The 19,489-nt window shown below is 42.2% G+C and overlaps 1 protein-coding gene across 1 annotated transcript in view; it reads left to right on the top strand.

Annotated features, from left to right (window-relative positions):
* Positions 1-227: 227 nt before the first annotated feature.
* Positions 228-19,489, top strand: part of sh3pxd2aa (SH3 and PX domains 2Aa) — a 528,636-nt gene continuing 509,374 nt past the window's right edge. The window contains exon 1 of the mRNA XM_041210524.1: positions 228-480. Within this exon, the coding sequence (XP_041066458.1) occupies positions 403-480 (78 nt within the window). The 5' untranslated portion in view covers positions 228-402. The remainder of the gene's footprint in view (positions 481-19,489) is intronic.

Genomic DNA, 19,489 nt, shown 5'->3' with positions numbered 1-19,489 from the left:
CGCACAACCACCCGCGCTCGCGCGCCGTTTAAATCTCACGCTGCTTGCTGGTGGGAGCGGCTAAGTAGGGGCGTGGCCTGATGACCCTTCTCTTTGCTCTGATTGGTGAGTTTCAGTTGCTCGAGGGACCAAGCTGCCCATGATTGGCTGTTTGAAAAATTCGTCAGACGGCGGGGGTGGGAGGTTGGAATTACCCAGACAAAAAAGAGGGCACCGGGAGCGAGAAACAGCACATCGGTAGTGGGAGGAAGGCGCAGGCGAGACCGTACATCGAGTGAGGGGGAGGAGAGTTTGGGAACTTGCAGTAGCCGCTGTCTGAGCCGGTCACCAGGCGCGGATCTGCGGGGAGCGTGTCGGGAAGCGGAGAGAGAGAGAGAGAGAGAGAGTGGAGCAACTGGGAGAATGCAGCCCCCGGGCCGTGCAGTGATGGATGTTCGGGTCCAGGACGTGAAGAAACGGAGGAACCCGAACAAACACTACGTGAGTGAGGAAGTGGGAGCGGCGGAGGGTCGCGATGTGGGGGGGCGGTGGGGGGTTGGGAAGCTCCATTACACAGCCGGAGTTGCAACTGGCTCTGGATTGTTCCAAAGTCAGGGTGAAGAATTTAACAAAAAAAAAGCACCATTTCCCTCCCACCCGCTGTGGGCTCTGTCTGATCTGTTTAACTGGAGGTCGTGGGGATTTTAAAAAGTCTTTCATGGGATGTTGTGTCACTGGCAAGGCCAGCCTTTGTTGTCCACCTCTAATTGCTCTTTGAGAAGGTGGTGATTGCGTTTATCCTTTGGGATTTGGAGATTTTAAATGTTTACATTTTAGCTCAATAAGGTGTGAATTCCATCAAAGTAGTAACTTTAAAGGTGTCAGTCAGATTTTCTACAGTTTGTGTTGTCTTAAATCAAGCTTCAGTAACAATGGCAAGGATTTATGTTTCTTGTAGCCTCACAAACTGATTTTCCTATGTTCCAATTTACTATACAGAATTCTCAGTTTTAACATCGATTTTATTGGTGCCTCAATTGTATTCAGTGCAACTTCAGTGGAAACATGCAACATCACTTTGTCGAGAATCTAGGCTGACTTGACTAGATCTTTTGATCAGGTGTTGTAATGGCTAATAATATGGGATTTGTGATGGTTGACTCCAGCAATTCATGATTGAGATGAGCCGGTGGTTTAGATATCTATTGTTGCTGTTACAATTTTTTTTCTTTAGATAATTTGGAAAGATGCATATCCCAATGGTTCAGTGAATTTGTGCATTGCCTGTGTTCAGGAAGGCATGGTTGAGTTTGAGTTAACTGAACTTGATATGGACAGTGTTAGGCACATTACTGTTGGGGCCACAGTGTTATGATATGTTAGGTGGTATTTGCCAGGCTGACCAAACTTAAGGGAAACTTGGCCATGCTATCACAATGATTTTGCAATTTGTATATGTTATGAGAAGGCTTGTGCACTGAAGTCAGAAGTAATGAGTCCACTACCGCCTTTAGAGATTTTAAAGATTAAATTAAATCATTTATTAACAAAAAAAACTTAAACACATGCAGTATTACAGTTACACAGTTCCAAAATTTCTACTTAACCAGACTCTCAGCTACATGTCTAATACCCCTTGTCCTCACTTTGCACCCCACCAGCCTCTGGAGCATCATTCTTTGCCATTTCCACCAACTCCAGCATGATGCCGCCATCAAACATATCTTCCTCTCGTTTAATCACATTTCTTCTTCTCTACAGATGCTACCAGATCTGAGTTTTTCCAGTATTTTCTGCTTTTGTGCCAACTACACATCCCCTTTGAGAGAACAGTCCAAATAGATTCCGAATTTATAAAGTCATCCAGCAATTTTACCACAAGCACCCACTGGACAATGGACTTCAAAAGGCTTTTAACACAACTTTGGTTACTGGAACAGCAGACTTCTCCAGGGTGGCTAGAGGCTTTTTCCCCCAGAATATAAAAATCTTTAATAAAAACAAAAAAACTGCGGATGCTGGAAATCCAAAACAAAAACAGAATTACCTGGAAAAACTCAGCAGGTCTGGCAGCATCGGCGGAGAAGAAAAGAGTTGACGTTTCGAGTCCTCATGACCCTTCGACAGAACTAGGCGGAGAAGAAAAGAGTTGACGTTTCGAGTCCTCATGACCCTTCGACAGAACTGTCGAAGGGTCATGAGGACTCGAAACGTCAACTCTTTTCTTCTCCGCCGATGCTGCCATATAAAAATCTTTCATGTTTTCATTATGGCCAGCAGTTTTGGGAAAAATCAACGTAATACCCTTGCCTTATTTATCTTGCTAGCTGTAAACATTTTCCACATTTCTGTGAAAATCAAACACTTCTCCATTTTTCTAAAAATGCAAATCTCATTTATGCCATATCTACTGATCTCACCCTAGCTTTACTCATTTCCTTTTCAAATACCTATTTTATACCTCGCTTCTTTGATAATTTAAATCTTGCAGTTTAATTAAATTATCCCCACACACACAGCCATACATACACACCAGTCTAGTGACAATACCATTATGCCACTGCCTCCCAAACTAAAGAGGGAGGTACGTTTCACGTTAACAAAGAATGAAAATATGTCTCGATATTTTACTCCACACTACTCTCAGATAAGCAGTATTAAAGGGATGGCTTCAAAGTTGCTCCTAGTCTCCAGCAGGGGTTCACCAAACTCCTCCACACCAAATCAAAACTTTGTCCTTCAACAATCGCTTTGCTCTGCTTGAGCTTTCCCAGCTATGATTATTGCCAGCAATGCACACCTTGTCGAATCTCTGCCCTCAGTTCGTGACAGTCTGAACAATCCAGAATTCCAAAGATTCCTGTATCTGACCCCTTTAACTGGTTTAAGTCAGCTCTGGTATAACTGTTTTTCCTGTAGAAAGCTTTCCTTCTGCTCTCATATGAATATATGAAATAAGACTAGAAGTAGGCCATTCGGTCCTCAAGTCTGCTCCATCATTCAATAATATCATGGCTGACCTGTTTGTTTGTTTCCACATTCCCATCTACCCCACTGTCCCAATAACCTTTGATTTCCTTGCCTAACAAGAATCTATCTACCTCTGCCTTTAAAATAGTCAATGACCCCATTTCCATCTCTTCTGAGGCAGAGAGTTCCAAAGGTCCACATCCTTCAGAGAAAAAATTTCTAATCTCTGTCCTAAAAGGGCAATCCCTAATTTCAAAACAGTGCCCCCTAGTTCTTCACCCACAAGAGAAAATATCCTTTCCGCGTCCACCTTGCCAAGACCATTGAGGATCTTACATACTTCAATCAAGTCACCCCTCACTCTTCTAAACTTCAATAGAAACAAGCTCAGCCTGTCCAACCTATCCTCATAAGACTCATTCCACGTATCAATCAGGTAAACCTCCTCTGAACCACCTCCAACGCATTTACATCCTCCTTTAAACAAGGAGACCAAAACTGCACACAGTATTTGAGACGTGGGCTCAGCAATGCCCTGTATAACTAAAGCAGAACATCCTTACCTTTATGATCAATCCCTCTCTTAAAAAAGGATAGCATTCCGTTAGCTGCCTTGATTACATGCTGTACATGCATACTAACTTTGACTCACACACTAGAACACTTAGATCCCTCTGCGTCTCAGAATTCTGCAGCTGCTCTCCGTTTAAGTAATCCTCTGCTTTTTAATTCTTGGTGCCAAAGTGAAAAACTTCACGTTTTCCAACATTATACTCGATATCTGCCAGATTTTTGCCCACCCACTCATCCTATTTACGTTGTTTGCAAACTTCTAAAGCCGTCTTCACAAAGGTAGGTGAGTATGTTGTCATCTGCAAATTTAACTATCATGTGTTTGCCCCCCCTTATCTGAGTCATTGATGTAAATGGTACAAAGTTGAGGCCCCAGCACAGACCCCTGCTGGACTGCACTCATCACATCCTGTGAGTCAGTCAAAGACCCATTTATGCATAGTCTTTGTTGTCTGCCAGCCAACCAACCTTCTCTCCATGCTAATATGTTACCCTTTACACATGAGCTTTTATTTTCCGCAATAACCTTTGATGTGGCATTTTATCAAATGCCTGCTGAAAATCCAAGCACAAATGTCTACAGCTCCCCTTTATCCACGGTGCATGTTACTCCTTTAAAGAACTTTAATAAATTGGTTAAACATGATTTCCCTTTCACAAAACCATGCTGACTTTTCCTGATTGCCTTGAGTTTTTCTAAGTGCCCAGCTAAAACCTCTTTAATGATCAATTCCAGCACCATCCCATGACAGACAGCAAGCTAACTGGCCTATAATTTCCTGTTTTCTCCCTTTTTGAATAGAGGGGTTATATTTGCTGCTCCAGTCTGATAGAACTTTTCCAGAATCTAGGGAATTTTGGAAAATTAACACGAACGCATCTGCTACCTCATTAGCCACCTCTAAGGCCCTAGGATGAAGTCCATCTGCACCTGGAAACGTGTCGGCTCGCAGCTCCATTAGTTTGCTCAGTACTGCTCCCGTCATGTTTGTAATTTCACCAAGTTCCTCTCTCCCTTCCACCTCCTGATTTACAGCTATTACTGGAATGTTCTTTGTATTCTCCAAAGTGAAGACAGCGGCAAAATGTTTGTTCATTTCATCCGCCATTTCCTTATTATCAAATATTAACTCTCCATTCTGACTCTAGAGGACCAACCCACTACTTTCTTCATTTTTAAATACCTGTAGAAACTCGCTATCTGTTTTAACATTTCTAGCTAGCTTCCTCTCATATTCTTAATTTATTTTTCTGGATTAACCTTTTAGTCATTCTCTGTTGTTCTTTATATTCTGACCAGTTGTCTGACCTGCCATTCATCTTTGTGCAGTTGTATGCTTTCCTTAACTTCTGTCGTTAACCACAGAGATGGGTCCTCCCCTTAGAATTTTTCTTTATAGTAGGAATATACTTATTGTGAGTATTCTGAAATATCCCCTAAAATATCTGCCACTGCTTTCTATTGACTATCCCCTAGCCTAATATCCCATAAGACATAGGAGCAGAAGTAGGCCATTTGGCCCATTGAGCCTGCCCTGCCAATTCAATGAGATCATGGCTAATCTGATAATTTTCAACTCCTGCCTTTTCCCCATAGCCCTTCATTGCCTTTCTGATTCAAAACCTGTCTATCTCAGCCTTGAATATATTTAATGACCCAGCCTCCACAGCCCTCTGGTAAAGAATTCCAAAGATTCACTACCCTCAGAAGAAATTCCTCCTCATCTCTCTTAAATGGGTGGCCCCTTGCTCTGAGGTTATGCCTTCAGGTCTTAGACTCTCCCACAAGGGGAAACAACCTCTCAGCATCTACCCTGCCAGGCCCCATAAGAATCTTAGTTTCAATAAGGTAGCTCTCATTCTTCTAAACTCCAATGAGTATAACCTACTCAACCTCTCCTCACTAGAAAATCCCTCCATACCCAGGGTCAAATGAGTGAACCTTCTCTGGATGCCTCCAATGCCAGTACATCTTTCCTTTGATAAGGGACCAAAACTGCTCACAGTATTCTAGGTGTGGTCTAACTAGTGCCTTGTATAGTTTTAGCAAGACTTCCCTATTTTAATGCTCCATTCCCTTTGAAATAAAGGCCAACATTCCATTTGCCTTCCCTATTACCTGCTGAACTTGTATGATAGCTTTTTGTGATTCATGCACAAGAACCCCCAAATCTCTGTGCTGCAGCTTTTTTTTCATTCAAATAATATTCAGCTCCTCTATTCTTCCCGCCAGAACCTTACATTTTCCTGCATTATATTCCATCTGCCAAGATTTTACCCACTCACTTAACCTGTCTATATCCCTCTGCAGAATCTGTGTCATCCTCACTACTTGCCTTCCCACCTATTTTTGTGTCATCCGCAAATTTGGCTTTAGTACATTCATTTCCCTCATCCAAGTCACTAATATATATTGTAAATAATTGTGGCCCCAGCATTGATCCCTGTGGTACTCCAATTGCCACCCTGAAAATGCCCCCCTTCTATTAGTTATTCTATCCACGCTAATATACTACCCCCAACACCATAGGCTCTTAACTTGAGGTACCTTATCGAATGCCTTTTGGAAATCCAAATATATTACATCTACTGGTTCCCATTTATCTATCTTGCTTGTTACCTCAAAGAATTCGAATAAACTCGTCAGGTATGATTTCCCCTTCATGAAGCCATGCTGACTCTGCTTGATTATATTATATATATATCTAAATGCTCTGCTATTACATCTTTTATAATGGACTCTAACATTTTCCCAATCACAGATGCTAAGCTAACTGGCCTATAGTTACCTGTTTTTTGTCTTCCTCCCTTTTTGAATAAGGTTGTTACATTTGTGGTTTTCCAATCTGTTTTCCAGAATCTAAGGGATCTTAGAAAATTAATACCAGTGCATCCACTATCCCTGTAGCTACTTCCTTTAATATCCTAGGATGCAACCCATCAGGTCCAGGGAAATTATCGGCTTTTAGCCCCATTAGTTTCTCTAGTTCTTTTTCTCAAGTGATAGTTATTGTATTTTTTTCCTCCCCCCCACCCCCCCATTTTTCCCCCTTGATTATTTAGCATTTTTGGAATGCTGTTAGTGCCTTCTGCCATGAAGACTGATGCAAATTATTTATTCAACTCCTCTGCTATTGCCTGGTTCCCCATTATTATTTCCCCTGCCTCATTCTCTAAGAGGCCTATGTTCACTTTAGGGGACCTCAGTGTTCATCATCAAGAGTGGCTTGGTATCACCACTACTGACCGAGCTGGTCGGGTCCTAAATGACATGGCTACTAGACTGGGTCTGTGGCAGTGGTGAGGGAAGCAACAAGAGGGAAAAACATACTTGACCTCACCCTCACCAACCTGCCTGCCGCAGATGCATCTGTCCATGACTGTATCAGTAGGAGTGACCACTGCACAGTCATTGTGGAGACGAAGTCCTGCCTTCAAAATGAGGATACCCTCCATTGTGTTGTGTGGCACTATCGCTGTGTTAAATGGGATAGATTTCAAACAGATCTAGCAACTCAAGACTGGGCATCCATGAGGCACTGTGGGCTATCAGCAGCAGCAGAATTGTACTCAAACACAATCTGTAACCTCATGGCCTGGCATATTCCCCACTCTACCATTACCATCAAGCCAGGAGATCAACCCTGGTTCAGTGTAGAGTGCAGGAGGGCATGCCTGAAGCAGCAACAGGTATACCTAAAAATGAGGTGTCAACCTGGTGAAGCTATAGCACAGGACTACTTGCATGCCAAACAGCATAAGCAGCAAGCGATGGACAGGGCTAAGCGATTCCACAACCAAGGGGTCAGAGCTAAGCTCTGCAGGCCTGTCACATCCAGCCATGAATGGTGGTGGACATTTAAACAATTCACTGGAGCAGGAGGCTCCACAAATACCCCCATCCTCAATGATGGAGGAGCCCAGCACAGTAGTGCAAAAGATAAGGTTGAAGCATTTACAACAATTTTCAGCCAGAAGTGCCAAGTGGATGATCGATCTTGGCTTCCTCTGGAGGTCCCCAGCATCACAGTTGCCAGTCTTCAGCCAATTCTATTCACTCCATGTGATATAAAAAAAATGGCTGAAGGCACTGGATACTGCAAAGGCTATGGGCCTTGACAATATTCCGGCAATAGTATTGAAGACTTGTGCTCCCGAACTTGCTGTGCCCCTAGCCAACCTGCTCCAGTACAGCTACAACACTGGCATCTACCCAGCTATGTGGAAAATTGCCCAGGTATGCCCTGTACACAAAGCAAGACAAATTCAACCCAGCCAATTACCGCCCCATGAGTCTACTCTAGATCACCAATAAAGTAATGGAAGGGGTTATCAGCAGTGCTATCAAGTGGCACTTGCTTAGCAATAATCTGCTCACTGACACCCAGTTTGGGTCCTGCCAGGGCCACTCAGCTCCTGACCTCATTACAGCCTTGGTTCAAACATGGACAAAAGAACTAAACTCCTGGGGTGAGATGAGAGTGACTGCCCTTGACATTCAAGGCAGCATTTGACCAAATGTGGCATCAAGGAGCCCAGGCAAAATTGGACTCAGTGGGAATCAGGGAAAACTCTCTGGTTGGATTCATCCCTAGCCCAAAGGAATATGGTTGTGATTGTTGGAGGTTAATCATCTCAGCTGCAGAACATCCCTGCAGGAGTTCCTCCATGTAGTGTCCTCAGCCCAACCATCTTCAGCTGCTTCATCAATGACCTTCCTTCCATCATAAGATCAGAACAGGGATGTCCGCTGATCATCGCACAATGTTCACCATTCATGACTCCTCAGATACTGAAGCAGTCTGTGTCCAAATCCAGCAAGACCTTGGGCTGACAAGTGGCAAGTAAAATTCGTGCCATACAAGTGTCAGGCATTGAGGATCTCCAACAAGAGAGAATCTAGCCATTGCCCCTTGATGTTCAATGGCATTACCAATGAATCCCCCACTATCAAAATCCTGGGGGACCATTGACCAGAAACTGAACTGGACTAGCTGTATAAATACTGTGGCTGCAAGAGCAGATTAGTGGCTAGAAATCGAGCAATGAGTAACCCACCTCCTGACTCCCCAAAGCCTGTCCACTAACTACAAGGCACAAGTCAGGAGTGTGATGGAATACTCACTTGCCTGGATGAGTGCAGCTCCCACAACACTCAAGAAGCTTGACACCATCCAAGATAGAGCAGCCTGCTTGATTGGCACCACATCCACAAACATTCAGTCCCTCCACCACTGAGGCACAGTGGCAGCAGTGTGTACCATCTACAAGATGCACTGCAGGAATTCACCAAGGCTTCTTTGACAGCACCTTCCAAACCCACGACCACTACCACCTAGAAGGACAATGGCAGCAGATGGGCACACCATCACCTGGAGGCTCCCTTCCAAGTCACTCACCATCCTGATTTGGAAATATATTGCTGTTCCTTCACTGGTGCTGGGTCCAAATCCTGGAACTTCCTTCCTTACAGCACTGTGGGTGTACCTACACCATATGGATTGCAGTGCTTCAAGAAGGCAGCTCACCACCACCATCTCAGGGCAACTAGGGATGGGCAATAAATGCTGGCCCAGCCAGCAAAGCCCACATCCTGTGAATGAGTAGAAAAAATTAATAATTACAGTAAATTGTAGTGTACGTAAGTATTTTCTTCATCAATTTAGAATAATTCTTAAATATTTATTAATTTTGTTGTGACACAACAGTTGGCTGAGTTATTTAAAACCCCAGAGAGAAACTTTAAACAGCTGTCATAACCTATATTTTCAATTTGGTTTGTTTGAGATGTAGCTCTGAATTCAGAAATGAAATCCACCAAGCCTCGAGTTTTTTTATATAAATTAAACATATATTTATTTAACAAGAAATTAAACACGGATCTACAAATTACTACCATAATAACTATTAAACAAATTCCCCAATTAATCACTCCCAGGTAAATATTTTCACCAAGGCAACAATAACCCATTGACATTAAACAGACAGCAGGCAAAGCACATTTTTTTTGTTTTCTTTGCAGACAGTTGTAGGGCTTACAGGCTGCTTTGATATTACATGCCTCTATCCCATACACCCCCACACCCACACACCTTTTTTTTTGTATATACCTAGCAATTCCTTTGCAAATTCTCATCGAATCACCAGGCCCTTTGAACTCCACCACTTCTAACAATAAAACCCCCTTCATAGTACCAGTTTTATTAGTAATATAAACATATTGCTTGGTGTCTTCTAGTTGGTTGCAAAATTTCACCCCCAGTCTTTGACTGGTTTATGCAACAAAATGCAAATGTACCCTCTACCTTACTGTTTAACATCTCAAAAACTACTATACATCAAAGCATCTGGACTAGCTACCTTTAATCCAATTAAGACACATACACAGTCACCTACAGACACAGACCCTACGACAGGTCCAACTTAAAATAATTTCCAATAACATTATATACATTAGTAACTTCATGACCCAGTGTAGCTTGGCCACATGTAATGTGCATCCTGCAGAATGTGGGAAGTTGTGCAGGCACAAAGTGTCCTCTATGACTACCACTGCAGGAAGTGTCACCAGCTGCAGAAACTTGGGCTTTGAGTTCTAGGCTGTAGTGGCGGTTGACGTCAGTGTTGCATTCACAACGCTGAGGATTATGTGGATACCACATTTAGAGAGGTGGTCACAACAAAGCTAAGAAGTACACAAGCAGAGAGGGAATGGATTACCGCCAGAGTATCTAAGACAAACAGGCAAGTAGTACAGGAATCCCCTGAGGCTATTTTGCCATCTAACTACTTTTCCATTTTGGGTACTGGTGAATGAGATGGTTCCTCAGAGAACTTTAGGAAGAGCCAAGTTTGTGGCACCACAAGTGGCTCAGCTGCACAGGAGGGGAGGAGGGAAAGTGGAAATGCCATAGTGGTAGGGGATTCCGTGGTTAGGGGAACAGACAGGCATTTTTGCAGCTGTAGATGTGAATCCAGGATGGCATGTTGCTTTCCTGGTGCCAGGGTCAGGATGTCACAGAGCGGCTGCAGGACATTTTTTTGGGGTAGGGTGAGCAGCCAGAGGTCGTGGCCCACATTGGGGCCAATGACCAGTAGGAAAAGGGGTAAGGCACTGAAAGCAGATTTTAGGGAGTTAGGAAGGGAATTAGCAAAACCTCAAGGGCAGTAATCTCAGGATTACTCCCAGTACCATGTGCTAGTGAGTGTAAGAATAGGAAGATTGAACAATTCAATGCATGGCTGGAGAAATTGGGTAGGAGGGAGGGCTTTCGATTTCTGAGGCACTTTGAATGGTTCTGGGGCAGGTGGGACCTGTACAAGAAGGACGGGTTACACCTTAACGGAACTGGGTCTAATGTCCTCGCAGGGAGGTTTGCTAGTGCTGTTGGGGAGGATTCAAACTAGATTGCCGGGGGGATGGGAATGAGGGGGAATTCAGAGTGGAGAGGAGGAAAACTGGCAGTGGGAGGTAGAGAAGTATCAACTGATAATGAGGATATATCAGAGTAGCACCAAAGTAGATAGAATACTTGGAGAGTTTGATAGAATTAGAGTAGACAATAGTGAGTCATTAGATGGGGTCAGAATAAGGGGGAAGGTTTAAAAAAAAATCCTAAATCAGGCTAATGTACATGTATGTGAATGCATGGAGTGTGGTTAATAAGATTGCTGAACTGCAGGTTGACAAATGGAATTACGATATTGTTGCTATAATAGAGATCTGGCTCAAAGAAGGGCAGGACTGGGCGTTAAATATTCCTGGATACAAGGTGTTTAGGAGAGACAGGAAAGGAAGAAAAGAGGGTGGGGGAGTGCCAGTATTTATTAAAGATGGCATTACAGTACTGAAGAGAGGAGTTTCCAGAGGGGTCAAGGATGGAATCTCTCTGGCTGGAGGTGAGGAATGAAAAAGGTGCATTAACGTTGACTGGTGTAGTGTATAGACCACCAACTAGTGGAAGGGATGTGGAGAAACAAATCCGCAAAGAAACGACGGAGCGGTGCAAGAATTATAGAGTAATCATAATGGGGGACTTCAATTATCCTAATATAGACTGGGATAGGAATAGTGCAAAGGGACAAGAGGGGCGAGAGTTCCTGGAGTATGTTGAAGATAATTTTCTGCAGCAGTATGTTTCCAGCCCAGTGAGAGGACATGTACTTTTGGACCTGATTCTGGGGAATGAGTTGGCCCAAGTGGGTCACATATGAGTGGGAGAGCCTTTAGAGGATAGTGACAAGGCTTAGGTTGGTCATGGCAAAGGACAGGGAACAATCCAGCAGGGATAATTAATTGGTGGATAGCTGACTGTGATGGGATGAGAATGCATCTGAGTCGAGTGAGTTGGAATCAATTGTTGGCAGAAAAGGTGGTGGCTGACCAATGGGCCACCTTCAAAGAAAAAGTATTGCAGGCAACGTCGAGGTATATTCCCTTGAAGGGGAAAGGTAGAACAAATAAATCCAGTGCCCTGGATGATGATGAGAGATAGAGGCGAAGATGAAAATGTAGAAGGCACGTACGACAAATTTCAGGTAGAAAATACAATGGAGAGTCGGGCTGAATATAGAAGGACCAGATGGGAAGTGAAGAAACTAATAAAAGCAAGAGAGAGCATAAAAATAGGTTGACAGCTAATAAAAGGGAATCTCAGGGTCTTCTATAAGCATGTAAATAATAAAAGGGTGGTAAAAGTGTAGGGTGGATAAGGGACAATAAAAGGAACTTGCATGTGCAGGCTGGAGAAATAGTGGAGATATTGAATGAGTGCGTTGCATCTTTACAGAGGAAGAAGATGCCACCCAGGCCAAGGTGAGAGCAGAGGTAACTGGTACATCAGAAAAAATTACAATTGTGAAAGAGGTGGTGTTAGAAAGGCTATCTTCACTTAAAATAGATAAGGCACCAGGACCAGATGAGATGCATTCTAGGGTACTGAGGGAAGTGTGTAAATTGCAGAGGCACTAGTGATAGTCTTCCATTCTTCCTTTGACACAGGTGGTGCCAGAGAACTGGAGAATTGCAAATGTTGCACTCTTGTTCAAAAAGGGGTGCAAGGATAAAGCTGGCAACTATAGGCCAGTCAATTTGACTTCAGTGGTAGGGAAACTTCTGGAAACTATAGTATGAGATAAAATCAATAGTCACTTAGACAAGTGCAAGATAATTAAGGAAAGCCAGCATGGATTCATTTGAGGGAAAATCATGATTAACTTACTTGCTGGAGGTCTTTGAGAGGGTTGACAAGGGAAATGCTGTTGATGTGGTTAATGTGGATTTTCAAAAGGCATTTGATACAGTGCCACACAATAGATTTGTGAACAAAATTCTAGGTCATAGAATCAAGGGGAAAGTAGGCACATGGACAAGAAATTGGTTGAGTGACAGGGAACAGAGAGTGGTGATAAAAGGTTGTTTTTCAGATTGGAGGAATGTCTGTAATGGAGTTCCCCAGGGGTTAGTGTTGTAACCCTTGCTCTTCCTGATGTATATGAATGACCTGGACTGTGCTGTGCGGCGCTTGATTCCAAAATTTGCAGATGATAAGGTTGGAAATGTCAACTGTGATGAGGATAGTCTTGAACTTCAAAAGGACATAGACATGTTTGTGGATTGGGTAGACAAGTGGCAGATGAAGTTCAATGCAGAGATGTGTGAGGTGATTCATTTTGGCAGGAAGAGTATGGGAGAGAATATGGGAAAAATAAAGAGCGAGCCTCTAATGGAGGTGCAGGAACAGAGGGACCTTGGCGTATATATACATAAGTCATTGAAGGTGGTAGGGCACATTGAGAGCAGTTAATAAAGCGTAGAATAAAAGGCATAGAAGGCTTTATTAATAGGAGCACTGAGTACAAGAGTAAGGAGGCCATGTTGAACTTGTGTAAGACATTAGTTAGGCCTCACCTGAAGTACTGCATCCAGTTCTGGGTGCTGTACTTGAAGTATGTGAATGCATTTTAGAAAGTACCGAGGGGATTCACAAGAGTGATTTCTGGGATAAAGGTCTGTAGCCATGAGGATAGTTTGGAGGGGTTTGGACTGTATTCCTTGGAGAAAAGAAGACTGAGAGGTGACCTGATAGAGATAATCAAGATCCTGAGGGGTATGGACAAGGTAAATAGTGTGAAACTTCCCACTCGGAAACATTGCTACCTGAAAAGAAATAATGTGCAACGTTACGGGGATAAGGCAGGGGAGTGGGACTAGGTGGAATGGTCTTTCCGAGAACCAGTGCTGACTCAATGGGCCGAATAGCCCCCTTCTGCATTGTAAAGATTCTGTGTTGCAGAGCTTGCAGCTCAGCCTGGGTAGCCCGAGCTGCAAACACTTACTGCCGAAGTATTTGCCCTGGATCTCAATGATATCCAGGAGCTCCCATGTGCTGCAGCCTTGGCACATCACTAGTCCTGCCATGTGCACTTAATTGTATTGTTCACTTATTTCTGTTGCTTTTTAAAATATATTTGATTACCATCCTAAACCTTAGGAATAGAATAGACCTTCAACAATTGCCAGATACTCATCAAAAAGCTAGCTCCTAAAGGTAGAAAAACAAAAGGAAATGAACATCACCTCCTTTCCCCCTTCCCCAACTCCCCACTCACCAAATTCTTAGGTTTGCGCTCAGCTGCACTTGTTTGCCCATCAATTCCTGCAGAATGGAGAAGACTTGTTCCTGGGAAAGTTCTGATACTTCTTTTCCCTACTTTGCAGCAGCTTTTCTTCAGCTGTGTGAGGTACTAAAACTGCAACTTGACACCTCAACGGGTTTCTATTTGAGCTTCTCGCCCTTCTCAACCTCCCATCCCTATGGCAGCCTGAAGTCACCTGGGCACTTATCCAAACTTCAGTATTTACCAGGAATTCAACACCCTGCTTTTCAGGACTACCTGTTTTACTTTAAAGGGACAGTTTAAAACATAATTGTCCTGTAAATTCAGCGTTCATGACAATATAAACAGGGTGGTGGAATGGGCAGACAGATGGCAGATGAAATTTAAAGCAAAGGAGTGTGATTAATTTGCAGACTATGAAATGGTTCAAAGGGCAATACTCCATGCTTATGAGCTTGTCCCTGAAGTTTATCGAAGGACCATAAGGAAAAAGCCTAGTAATTTATTGAATTTGCAAGGGAAAAAGAAATGCTGTGGGATCAATAGTTTTGCTTATTAAAGTTGGAACACACTTTTATTAACGTGAAGGAGATAATGATTATGGAAGAATTCCGAAATAGCATTCCAGTAACCATTAAGACATATTTAGATGAGCATCACATATCGTAGATCTGAGAAATGGCAGTTTGGTTGATAGCTATGATATCTTAGAATTACATGTAGGGAAAATGTCATATGGGAATGAACAGGGAAATTGAAGGAATAGAAAATCAGGTGTTGGAAAAGGTACTGGTTCTAATGAACAGCCAGAAGGGCACCAAAATAAAAAGGAGACAGGCTAGAACTAAAAGTTATGGATAGAAAATAGAATGCTTCAATTGCAATAAAACTGCACATACTAAAGCTAATTGCTGGAAACTAATTGGGGGACCTATTGCAGTAATAGGGATGCCTAAAGATGCTTTGGGGAAAAAAAATAACTTGGGGAAGGAGACAAGTGACAAAAGTAGCCATAGTGAAAGTGAAGGCTCAGAATCTACCAAAGAGGTAGAGAAAATTCCTCGGAATAGTCAAATAACTTCAGAGAAACAAATTACGGAAGGGTTTAATGATTTTGTTCAGAGGAAAGGTATTCCCTTATTCTTCTAATCAAGGAGGTAAACCAATGAAGATGTTGAGAGACACTGGAGCAAGTCAGACACTGATGCTGGCTGATGATACAGTTTGTCTATCAGAGGGGATAATGAAGGGAAAAAATGTTAATTGGATGTATCCATGGATGCTATAAATCGGTTCTATTATATAAAGGATTAAAGAGTAATTTAGTAACTGGAGAGAACACAGTTGGGGTAGTGCATAAAATGCCTATAGCAGGAATTGATTTTATTTTGGGGAATGACCTGACTGGCGCAAAAATATTATTTCACCTAAGGGTGTTGAAACAACCAGTGGAATTGAAAGAAACTGAGAAGCTACAGGAGGCACATCCTGTATTGTTTCCTGACTCTGTAGTGTCTAGATCTCGGGCCTGTAAAATAGACAGGAAGTGGAAGAATCTTTGAAAAAGGGGAGATGAAGTAGAAATTTAGTTGTCTGACACAATTTTTTGAAAACCCAAGCAAAAAAGGAGGAAGAAAATGAGGCTGACATGTTTAGCCCATCTTCTTTATTAGAAATGCAACAGGCTGATCCTGAGTTAAGAGAACTGTATCTAACAACCTACTCAGACTGAATCAGAACCGTCTCCAATACCAGCAAATGAGAAATGTGCGGTAGTTCCAACTGAGTATCATAATGGAATTTTGAGTGGCTCATGAAATTCCAGTGAGACGTAGTTTAATTCTGCCAGACATGTCGTACGTGTCAGGTAGTGTGGAAACCCCAATTGACAAGTAAACCTGCATCTTTAATTCTGATATCAGCTTTTGAAGAACCAGTTAGCAGGGCCTTAATAGGCTGTGTAGGACCGCTACCTAAAACCTGAAGTGGGAATTAATATCTTTTAACAATTATATATGTTTGGACAAGATTTCCTGAGGCAGGGCCCTTGGGAAAAGTTACAGCAAAAGTGATGGTGAAAAAGTTAGTTCAATTTTTTTTACAAGATATAGATTACCTAAGGAAAGACAATTAGATCAAGGGTCCAACTTTGTGTCTAATATTCAAAAACATAATGAATAACTTGGGAATAAAACAACTGAAGTCTTCAGCTCATCATCTGCAGTCACAAGGAGCATTAGAAAGGTGGTATCAAACATTGGAGACCATGATTAAAGCCTATTGTCAAGAATGTGCTAATGATCAGAAGAAAGGAATTCTATTTTCCCTGTGTATGCTCCTAATGAGTCCACTGGTTTCAGCCCTTTTGAACTGATCTCTGGGCATGAGGTAAGAGGACCCCTCAAATTAATGAAGGAAAAAATTATAAACCAAAGCTCTCAGACTGCACTTTTGAGCTATACGCCAAATATCTAAGAGAGATTAACCAAAGTATGTGAATTGGCCAAAGAACATTAGAAAATTGCTCAACAAATTAAAAAAAGGTGGAGCAGATAAAAATGCTTGAAATTTTGTCACTGGGGGCAAGGTATTAGCATTATTTTCTGTTTCTGGTGAACCATTAAAAGCGGGGTTAATTGGACCTTATCAAATCAAAAAGGAACTCAGTGACGTAAATTAGATAGTGAGTACTCCAGGAGGAAGAGTCGGTGATTGTGTCACGTTAATATGTTAAAGCAATACTATGACAGGGAAGGTCGGGTAAGAGTGTATTTACAGTGATAAAAGTAGCAGGGAGTGAAATAAAAAATATCAGAAACTAAGAATGAGCCAGAAGTCAAAAATTCTAAAGTCGACCCTCCAGTAATCAGATTGAATAATAGGGAGGTGCTTAAAAATTTAAATGTAATATTGAGCTATCTTCCAGAAAACTGTTGGTGACTTACGAAAGCAGTTACAAACTCATGAATCAATTTGTGTGAATAAGCCAGGGAAAACATCCTTGGCCGGACGTAATATTAAGGTAGGGGATGCATTACCCATAAAGTGAAATACTTACAGACTCAACCCACAGAAGTTAGCCCAAGTGAGGGGAGAGATCAAGTTCATGATGGAAAATTAAGGTACAGTAGCTGGAGCTCACCTATTGTAATGGTACCAAAACTGGATGGGTCATAGTGATTATAGATTATCACAGAGTTAATGCGGTAACAAGGGTGGTTTCATATCCAATTCCATGGTTAGAAGATGGTGTTGAGAAGATTGGACAGGCAATATTCATGTCAAAATCCCTTCCATAAATCAATTTTTGAGAAGTTCCATTAACCGATACAGCTGAAGAAGTATCAGCTGTTGTAAACCCAGATGGACTTTATCGATGCAAAGTCATGCCTTTCAGAATGAAAAATGCATCAACAACTTTTCAAAGATTAACCACGAAAGTCATTTGAAGGATTATGCCACTGTATGGTATATCTTGATGATTTGGTTGTGTTCAGCGAAACCTGGGAGGAACATTTACAGCACTTGAATGAATTGTTTGATCGGTTAGAGCCTGTTTGGTTATAAACTTGGCAAAAAAGTGAATTTGCCAAAATGAAAGCATTGTATTTGGGCCACACTGGGACAAAGACAAGTAGTACCTGGAGAAGTGAAGATAAGGGTTATCTTAGATTTTCCAGGGCCTAAGACAAAACAAACGATTTTGCGGTAAGAGGAATGAGTGGATTGTAAGAGGAATGAGTGGATTCTATCAGAAGTTATTTTGAAATTTCAACACTCATGGCTCCTCTGACAAGCTTGTTAAAGCAAGGCAAGAAATTTGAGTGGCCAAAGTGCTTTTGACATCTTGAAAGTTGTACTGACTATCGCACCGATTTTAGCAGTGCCGAATTATGCTAAGCCAATTAGACTGGTTGTGGACACCAGCAACGACGGTGTTGGTGGAGTTTTATTACAGGAGGATGAGATGGGGATCAAATGCCCAGTTAGCTACTTTTCTCTGAAGTTGAATTCTTGCCAGCAAAAGTATTCGACTGTGGAAAAAGTGAATGAGTTTGGTGTTGGCTCTACAACATTTTGAAGTCTACATCTCTAACAACTCTACAGAGACTATTGTTTGTATGGACCATAATGCTTTAACTGTTTTAGCAGAATTTCATACCAAGAATCTGAGACTATTTTGTTGGAGTTTAACGCTACAATCATGTAATTTGAAAATTATTCATGTAGCAAGGAGAGACAATATTGTAGCAGATGCTTTAACAAGAGTTTAAATGTGGAGGAACATGGACGTCGTGAACAGAATGTACTTGTGTGAAGTATAATTTTTATTGCCAAGTCATTTTTTCACTCTCTCATTTTTACAGTGCAGATAGTCCAAGTTGGTCCATCAAGTCTGCACTGACTCTTTGAAAAAGTATTCCATCTAGGGGAGGATATGGAGTAGTGATATTGTCACTGGGCTAGTAATCCAGACACTCAGGATAATGCTCTGGGGATCTGCGTTCAAATCTTGCCACGGCAGATGGTGGAATTTGAATTCAATAAAAATCTGGAATTAAAAGTCTCATGATGACCATGAAACCATTGCCGATTGTTATTAAAAACCCATCTGGTTCACTAATGTCCTTTTTAGGGAAGGAAATCTGCTCTTCTTACCTGATCTGGCCTACATGTGACTCCAGACCCAGAGCAGCAATGTGGTTGACTTTTAAATGCCCTCTGAACAAGGGCTGTTAGGGATGGGCAATGAGTGCTGGCTTAGCCAGCGACACCCATACCCCATGAATGACTTAAAAAAAAAGTCCCACTCCCCTGCCTGTAACCTTGCACATTTCCTCTTTTCAGAGAGCAATCCAACTCCCTTTTGAATACCTTGATTGAACCTGCCTCCACCATCCCCTCAGGAAGTTTATTCCAGACACCAACTACCAAAAATGGTGCAATGGTGTAAAAATTTTTCCTCACATCACATTTGCTCCTTTTGTCAATTATTTTGAACCTGTGCCTTCTAGTTCTTGATGTACTCTTGAGTGGGAATGGCTTCTCACTATTTACCCTCTCCATATCCCTCAGGATCTTGAAATCCTCTATCAAGCCTCCTCCTAGCCTTCTTTCTTCCAAGGGAGAGAGTCCCAAGCTCTCCAATATATCCTCATAGCTACAGTCCTTCATACCGGGCATCATTCTTATGAATCTGCTCTGTACTCTCTCCAATGCCTTCACATCCTTCTTCTAGTATGGCACCCAGAAATGGATGCATTACTCCAGATCAGGCCTAACTAGTGTCTTATATAAGTTCAAAATGACTTCCTTACTGTTGTACTCAATGTCCCTATTAATAAAG

The sequence above is a fragment of the Carcharodon carcharias genome, chromosome 17, assembly GCF_017639515.1.
Source record: "Carcharodon carcharias isolate sCarCar2 chromosome 17, sCarCar2.pri, whole genome shotgun sequence".
NCBI classification, from domain to species: Eukaryota; Metazoa; Chordata; class Chondrichthyes; order Lamniformes; family Lamnidae; genus Carcharodon; species Carcharodon carcharias.
Note: the sequence above shows the minus strand (reverse complement) of the source record. Positions and strands in the feature narration are given on the sequence as shown.